The 7,516-nt window shown below is 52.8% G+C and overlaps 1 protein-coding gene across 3 annotated transcripts in view; it reads left to right on the plus strand.

The window, feature by feature from the left end:
• Positions 1-7,516, plus strand: part of S100A2 (S100 calcium binding protein A2) — a 15,487-nt gene that overhangs the window by 912 nt on the left and 7,059 nt on the right. Inside the window, exons 1-3 of one of the 3 annotated variants that reach the window (XM_010838421.1) lie at positions 40-217; positions 1,595-1,748; positions 3,265-3,517. In XM_010838421.1, the coding sequence (XP_010836723.1) occupies positions 1,608-1,748; positions 3,265-3,417 (294 nt within the window). In that variant the 5' untranslated portion in view covers positions 40-217; positions 1,595-1,607 and the 3' untranslated portion in view covers positions 3,418-3,517. Of the gene's footprint in view, positions 1-39; positions 218-980; positions 1,058-1,594; positions 1,749-3,264 lie in introns of those variants that run through there. The other 2 variants (XM_010838424.1, XM_010838422.1) reach the window with 2 other exon arrangements.

Here is a 7,516-nt window from a genome sequence, read left to right on the forward strand (position 1 = left end):
CTTGGGCTGCCGGGGAGCCGGTATTGTCGGGAAGGGAGGGACTGGGAGGGGGTGTGTGGGGGTGGCAGGAGGCCAGCCTTTGGTGGGATCAGGTTAGGGCAGGTTTGGTTTCCTTAAAATGCAAAGTTAGGGGCCAGTGGGGCTAGCATATAAATCCCAGCTCTGGGCACCTGGACCTTTGCTTTCCTTCCTGAGTCTCTCTCTGCCCTCTGGTCTGGTGAGTACCTCTGTCCCGGGCAGGGCTGGGTGGACAAGACCCCCATGGGTCTCTGCCTTTGTCCCTTTGGCTTTTTTTTTAATGGGTTTTTATTGGAGCAGAGCTGATTTACACTGTGGTGTTAGCTTCTGCCGGATGTCCCCTTATGTTGGTCTTTGTCTCCTGGTTCCCTTGGTGGAAGGCCCGGGGTCTCTGTGGGTCTCTGCATTTGGGGGGACCTCCTGTGAAGTGTCAGATAGAGGCTTTTTCCCAGTTCCTCTGTGAGGTTTAGGGGTTGCTCTTGGGGTCTGTCTTGCATCTCTCAGTCTGAGTGTTGCTGCTTCTTTGGGGTTTGGGTCCAGGCATATGAAGTGTGTGTGGTAGTGGGAGGTTTGGGGGGGTGCTTTAAGGAGAATCCTGGTTTGGTTTGTTTGTTTTTGAAAAGTCCTGGATTCCAGCAGGACTAAGAGCCAAGGATCTCAAGCGAGTGGGCCTGACCGGGCCCCTGCCCTGAGCAGCTGCACGGCCCTGCCACTTCCCGTCTTCTCCCACCTCCTGAAGGCAAGGCTGGCAGGATGGGCCCAGGGTGCTTCTTGCCCCTGGCGCCTGCTCCTCTGGCCTCACCCTGGGACCTGCCTAATCCTCCCGGGGTGGTGTGACCACTCTGAGAGGCAGGGCCTTGGAAAGAATGACCTCCAAATTCTGTCCTTGGTCTCAGATTCTGTCCTGATCCTGGGGTACTGGGCTTTTAATTTCTTGAATTCCAGTCCCAGCAGAATCCTTGCTGTTAGGGAGAGTGTTCAGTTGCCAGCACCCCTGCTCCGGTGCCTCCAGCGTGAGGGGAGACACATTCCCTACCGGGTGAGAGCCCTGGTCTGACAGAGGATACAGCCTACCCAAGGGAGCTTCCAGTTAGATGGGAGAACGACGCCCTCTGGCTGAGGGGGGAGGTCACTCCTCAGGGAACCTCGTACCCCTGGGCTGTAGCCAAGGCCGCTGCCAGAGCCCAGTGAGCCCCACTAACTAGCCCATGGAGATGCGTGTCTCCGCAGCCCTGGCACAGAGCCCACTGGCCTCTGATAGAAGCTGACAGAAAGGATCCCCAGTGGGACTCCGGCCACCCTGCCTTTTTTTTTCCCCCATAGATGCTCTGGGCCCCAAGTATGGTGGGAGGAGACATGAGGCCCTTCCAAATACAGAGGAAGGTCTATCCCCTGCCTCACCCACCTAGTGTGAGGTGGAGGTATGGCTTCTGGCCAGGGAGCCACAGGCTGAGGCGGAGACGCAGCCCTGCCTGCCCATTCTGAGAGGGACTTGGAGAGGCAGCTTGGGGCACAAGGGCAGCAGACGATCCTGCAGGCTGGGCTGAGGCATCTCCCTCCCTTGCCACCCCTGTAGCCTCAGATCCAAGATGTCCAGTCCCCTGGAGCAGGCGCTGGCTGTGATGGTCGCCACCTTCCACAAGTACTCTGGCCAAGAGGGCGACAAGTTCAAGCTGAGTAAGGGGGAGATGAAGGAACTTCTGCACAAGGAGCTGCCCAGCTTTGTGGGGGTGAGTGGGGCTCACCGGGGATGAGAGGGTCCTGGTGTGTGGTGTGGGGGCACGGGATGAACGTCTTCTCCCTCGCTGGCTGGGGGTGGGCGGGCCTGGGGATGCAGACACCAGAGTGGGGTCAAGCCCTTTATGACCTCACCAGAGTGAGAGGGAAGCCTTTGTGTGCACGAGTGGGTGCTCTACTGCCGGCCCCTCCCTGCAGCTTTCTGGAGAACGAATGTGCTGTCTGAGCCCAGAGAGGGGACATGACTCGCTCAGTATCACACAGCTCTCATTTGTGATCTCCTTCTCTCTCCCTCCCTCCATCCTCTCTCTCTTTTGGTTTTCATATTTACTTGCCAAACTAAGAAGGTGTCTAGGGAAAGAAAAGCTCAGCTAAGACACACCCTGAGATGTTTAGGAGAGAAATGCCATCAGTTCTCAATTGGCCCCTTACCCTCCCTTTAATCAGCTCCTCCCTCGTGTGTGCTCACGCACTCAGTTGGTCAGTCATTTCCAGCTCTTCGCAACCTCGTGGACTATAGTCTACCAGGCTCCTCTGCCCATGGAACTGTCCAGGCCAGAATACTGGAGTGGGTTGCCATTTCCTAATCCAGGGCATCTTCCTGACCCAGGGATCACACCTGAGTCTTTCATGTCTCCTGCACTGGCACATGGATTGTTTACCACAAGTGCCACCTGAGAAGTGCACCACTCCCCCTTTGTCCCACCAAAAAAATATTTATTTATTTGGCTGCACTGGAGTGAGGACAGAGGGAGGTATGTGGGCAGGAAGCTCCGGCTCTCCACCTCCTTCCACAGGCCAGTGGGCTCGATGTCAGGGCTGCGGAGATGAGCAACTCCCGGGGCTGGTTAGTGGGGCTCACTGAGCTCTGGCAGAGGCCTTGGGTACAGTCCAGGGGTACGAGGTCCTTGAGAGTGCATGGGAGGGAGTCTTAATTGTGGCATGTGGGATCTAGTTTCCGGACCAGGGATCAAATCCAGGGCCCCTGCACTGGGAGTGTGGAGTCTTAACTATTGGACCAAATCCCAGTGGAGTCTTAGCTGCTGGAACAAATCCCAAAGTGGCTTTGAACATACGAGGCATGTCCTTTTTTCTTAAAAAAATATTTTTGATCATACTTTTCTAATTTGGTTTCATTTTATCTGGGATGGGAAAGAGTCTGCCTTTTTGGAATTCATTTTTCTGGTGATGAGGCGTGGTGGTGGCTTCAGAAAGCTTGAGTTTCCTCATCAGCAGGATGTGGGTAATGCCCATCTCCCTGGGTCCTTGTGGGGAGCAGAGCTGACCCTCTGAAGGGAGGGTCTGGGATCCCCCAGCAGGGAGAGCTGGAGGCTCTGGCTCATGCACTCCCCTGTGTCCCCACTCACAGGGCACCCTAGTGCTCCCAGGACCTCCCTGCTCCCCATCACTCAAGGTGCTCCCTGCTCACCGCTTACCTGCTGCCCAGGGAGGAGGGGAAAGCTGGGTTCTGCCCCAAGAGCTGATGGCCTGACTGTCTCTTGCTTTCAGGAGAAGGTGGATGAGGAGGGCCTGAAGAAGCTGATGGGTGATCTGGATGAGAACAGTGACCAGCAGGTGGACTTCCAGGAGTACGCTGTCTTCCTGGCCCTCATCACGATCATGTGCAATGATTTCTTCCAGGGCTCCCCAGCACGGTCCTGATGCAGAGCTTGTGGCTCCCTGCTATGGGTCTCTTCGGCCCAGGAGGACTCTCTATCTTTTTTAGTTTTACTCAATAAACTTTTTTTGCTGGTTGACAGTATTTTCATTGCTCAGTGTTGCCCTGTCATCTGGCTGGCCCAGTTGCTGTGCTGAAAGTGAAAGACCCAAAGCTGCTTTTTGCTGTGAGCTGTCTTTGTCCCTTTCAGTGCAAGATGATACAATTCCTTTAAAAATGTTGTGGGCTTCCTGTCTATCAACTTACAAATTCAGTTAGACAAAAGCCACAATTATAAATCTCTTTGAGACTGGCCCTTTCCACCTTAGAGTCAAGGTGCTGGGAGAAAATGTCCTTATGATTCTTAAAGACCCTCTTGTCTGAAAGGCTCAAGAAGACACACTGTTAAAATTATTAGAAGACATAATATATATGTGAAATATGAGACTTGCCCTTAAATCTTTTTGAAGTCCACATGAAATTTCTCCTCTTTGACTTTATCTTACCCTGAGGCCCTTTTCCTTGGCAGGGCCAAGGATTTGATCTTGGCCCCAAGGCCATTTATTGAGAGCCATTTGTTGTCTGGGGAGACTGTCTGGGGCTCCCCTGGTGGCTCAGACAGTAAAGAATCTGCCTGTAGTGTGGGAGACCCAGGTTCAATCCCTGGGTCAGGAAGATCCCTGGAAGAAAAGAATGGACACCCACTGCAGTATTCTTGCCTGAAGAATCCTACAGACAGGGGAGCCTGGTGGGCTATATAGTCCATGCGGTCGCAAAGAGTCAGACACAACAGAGCAACTAACATGACCTTGTACTACGGCTGTCCTGGGCGCTCTATATTTTCTCTAAATTCTACTCGAATTGAAGAGCTCCTTTTTTTTGGCTGAACCATGAAGCATGCAGGATCTTAGTTCCTCCACTAGGGATCCAACCCATGCCCCCTGCAGTGGAAGCGAGGAGTGAAAAAGAGTTTTAACGAAAAGGAAAAGGGGGGATGGATAATAGACAAGTAATAGACAATATTTTTGTGAATTACTTTCTTACTTTTCTCACTTCCCTGGCAAGCTTTGCTGCTTGGGAACTGCTTACAGAGTAGCTCAGACAAAAGCTCCCCCAAAATAAGGAGTGAGACACCCTGATTGTTCTTACTGTTCTGCTTTAACTGCACATCTGGGGCTGTTGCTGGGCAAGGTTGGGCAGGCTGAGCAATGAAAAGAGAGGAGCCTATTTCCTAATATAATACCCTGTAGGGAGAGGAACCAGTGAATACAGGTCAGGGATGTATGATAATGGTAATTAACATTTCCACAGCAGTTCCCAAAGCTGCTTTCAGGAACACTGTTTCTTCAGCCCCATGGTAACCCCCCAGAGAACTATCATTAGGCCCCTTTTACAGATAAGGAAATCAAAAGGAGGAAGCGTCTGCCATTCAAGGCACTCTCGTTTTGGCCAGGCTCTCTGATAGGCCTGTTCGAGCAACATCCCACTGACTCTTCACAGCAGTTGTGTGAGGGCTGTATCACTTCTAACACCGGTTGTAAAGTCAGGACAGGTTGTCTCTGGCTGCTGGCCGGGCCTCGGAGCTCAGTGTTCTCTGCGGGGACATGGAGTCGGGTGCCCACCCGCTGCTTCAGGTTCCCCCTCCCTGAGTCCACCCCCACGGTGAACAGCCTGCAGCTCTGTCCCTCCACATTTCACAGAGGAGGACATAGGGGCTGGGAGAGGTGGCCCAGTGGTACAGGATCTGCCTGCAGTTCAGGAGACATGGGTTTGATCCCTGTGTCAGGAAGATTCCCGGGAGTAGGGAATGGCTACCCACTCCAGTATTCTTGCCTGGGAAATCTCATGGACAGAGGAGCTACAGTCCTTGGGATTGCAAAAGAATCTGGCATGACTTAGTGACTGAACAGCAGCAACAGAAGTTATACAGGGAGCGGTACTGGAATTTGTCCCAAGTCTGCGAGAAAGGGGCTCCTGCTTAAGGGACATGCAGGTGACAGCCTGGGCCTTCCTCTCCTTCCCCTTGGGCTTTGTGTGAGATGAAGGGGACCTGGCTGGGCAGAGTCCAGATGCCCTTGGTTTCTTGATCCTGAAGACATGGGGAAGTGGGTCCACTTCTTGGTGATCACATGGCCATAGTGTGACTGCTTGCAGTGGATCCTGGCTTCTGCTGGCACTCTGTCCCAGATTCTGGGGCTGTTTGGGCTGGTGGAGACTGGCCACGGTTGGCTGCCTCTGGAACTGTTCCCCGACTGGCTAGGCACCTAATGGGACAAATTTCTTTCTGTGTATTTGACAAACTAACAAACACATGAGTTTCCTAGCTAGTCTCAGTAATCTTCCCTCATCCCACCACTCCCTGCAAATCTCTGTGCCAAGGCAGAGAGCAGGAGGGTCTGGAAAACGGTGCTTGCTGCTCAGGGGCCTGCTGGCCAGATTCTCTCTCATTTTCTCCTGGAATTAAGGCAGGGAGCAGAACCTCAGGGAAATATATCTCCCCTTCCATTGTGTCCCATTGCGACTCTGCTCTTTGCTCTTCAAGGTCTGTCCTGCAAGAAAAGAGGGACAGAAGGCAAAGGTGGATTCTGAGACAGTTCAGTTCAGTTCAGTCGCTTAGTTGTGTCTGACTCTTTGCGACCCCATGGTCTGCAGTGCTCCAGGCTTCCCTGTCTGTCCATCACCAGTTCCCAGAGCTTGCTCAGACTCATGTCCATCGAGTCGGTGATGCCAACCAACCATCTCATCTTCTGTTGTCCCCTTCTCCTGCCTTCAATAGGAGCGACCCAAATGAGGCTCCCCATGCTCCCACCTTTAGGTCATTTGAACTCCTCACCAACTCAGGGCTCCCATCCAGGAAATGGGCAGAGTCAGGCATTGACTAGGCACTCAAAAGAGGTAGTAGGTCTAAGCTCTACAGGTTCTCTTTGATCCCAGTTCAGATTCTCTCCCCACCCCCATTCCCTAATTCTGTAGCAAAGGCCTCCCTGGCTCCAGCCTTGGTAAATCAAATACCCCTTCCCACACTCTCTCCACACTGGGCTCAGATGATGAGAGAGAGGAGATGAGTCAGTTTGAGGAGGTTCACTGACCCCCACAGGGCTATGAGACTGGGGGGTGGGGTCACCCTGTCCCTTGGGCCCAGGTCCTTGTGGCACAAGCACAGGAATGTTCGGACGCTCCAGGACATTTCATCTTATTTCTCCCTGAGATGCAGAACCGGACACGGACCTTCCAGGGGCCAGGGGGTTTCCCAGAGGCCTTTGTAAGGTGAGGGTGGTGATAGTGGGGGACCAAGGCGAGGAGGGAGGGGAGACAGAGAGGAGGGACAGTCCTGCCAGGTCAGAGAGCATCTGCTTCTCTTCCTGCTGCCCCCACTGAGTGGGGGATTTTGCGTGGGGTTGCTGAGTTAGACGCGGGGCCCTCAGCTCTCACACGCTCCACAGGACCGTCAAATGATATGAAGAACTTTCACACTGAAGTCTCAGGGCAGGAATCTTCCAGATCAAAAAGAAAAAAATCAAGACCCAAACAAGGTAAAGGACCTCAAGGTGGAGAGAGGAGGGTGGCGGAGCTCAGAGTGAGGGCTCAGTGAAGAGGGCTTCTCATGACAGTCCTCCAGCCCCAAAGCACCTCCTCCCAGACCTCCCAGTCCACCCACCCTCCCTGCCGGGGTCCAGCCCCGGTGGATCCAGGGGTTTCAAAGGGGAGACGGGCTTTGGCGATCAGGAAACAACAGCTTACTTAAATGTTAATTAAAGATACAAAGAGTGGTTAATTAAGGATAGCTCAGTGAGGAAATTCAGTGGAGAAAAGAGGCTGAATAATTCAGCCAGAAGGTGAGAGAAAGAACGACATGAGGAGACCAAGCTTCGGTGAACAAGGCCCGCACTTTATTTTCCAAAGTAGTTTTTATACCTTAAGTTATGCACAGAGGATAATGGGGGAAGGGGTAGAGTCATGCAGTAAGCCAGGCTTTCTTCCTGCAAACTTATCATATGCAAAAGTTTAGGTGATTTGCATCATCTTCTGGCCCGGAGGCCTGTTAACATTTTAAGAAACTTATTTTTCTCTAAAGGTGATTATTCTAAAGTCAGGCACCACCCT

This window comes from Bison bison, unplaced genomic scaffold, assembly GCF_000754665.1.
Source record: "Bison bison bison isolate TAMUID 2011002044 unplaced genomic scaffold, Bison_UMD1.0 scf7180017864093, whole genome shotgun sequence".
Lineage (NCBI taxonomy): Eukaryota > Metazoa > Chordata > Mammalia > Artiodactyla > Bovidae > Bison > Bison bison.